Source organism: Aptenodytes forsteri, unplaced genomic scaffold (genome assembly GCF_000699145.1).
Source record: "Aptenodytes forsteri isolate BGI_AS27 unplaced genomic scaffold, ASM69914v1 Scaffold26, whole genome shotgun sequence".
Classification (NCBI taxonomy): domain Eukaryota; kingdom Metazoa; phylum Chordata; class Aves; order Sphenisciformes; family Spheniscidae; genus Aptenodytes; species Aptenodytes forsteri.
This window is the reverse complement of record NW_008794125.1, coordinates 2,163,462-2,163,958: the sequence shown is the minus strand read 5'-3', so window position 1 is coordinate 2,163,958 and position 497 is coordinate 2,163,462. Positions and strand designations below refer to the sequence as shown.

At 66.6% G+C, this 497-nt stretch overlaps 1 protein-coding gene across 1 annotated transcript in view; it reads left to right on the top strand.

The window, feature by feature from the left end:
* Positions 1 to 497, top strand: part of VASN (vasorin) — a 2,631-nt gene that overhangs the window by 1,310 nt on the left and 824 nt on the right. The window contains exon 2 of the mRNA XM_019471593.1: positions 2 to 497. This exon is cut by the window's right edge and continues 824 nt beyond it. Coding sequence (XP_019327138.1) covers positions 2 to 497 — 496 coding nt within the window. The remainder of the gene's footprint in view (position 1) is intronic.

Here is a 497-nt window from a genome sequence, read left to right as displayed (position 1 = left end):
TGCCACCTGGGTGCCCAAAACCACCTGGAGTGCCTGTGCCCGGAGGGTTTCGCCGGGGCATACTGCCAGGTGGAGGTGAGGGGGACGACGCCGTCCCCAGCCACACAGGCCCCGCCGCCCAGCCGGCGGATCAGCATCGTGCAGGTCAGCAGCACCTCCCTCAAAGTGGACTTGCAGAACTACATCCAGTCCAGAGCGCAGCTGAAGGGCATCCGCTTGAGCTACCGAAATCTCTCCGGGCCGGACAAGCGGCCGGTGATGCTGCGTTTGCCGGCTTCGCTCTCCGAGTACACGGTGCGGGCGCTGAAGCCCAACTGCACGTACCGCGTCTGCATCGGGCCCCTGGGGGAGAAGGTCTCCAAGGAGGAGCACTGCGCTGAGGCGCAGACCTTGCCGCTGAGCCACCAGCAGCACTCCCCCGTCACCCAGAGCAAGGACAGCAACCTGACCCTGATGATCGTCCCCGCGCTGGCCGCCGTGCTGCTGCTGGTGGTGGT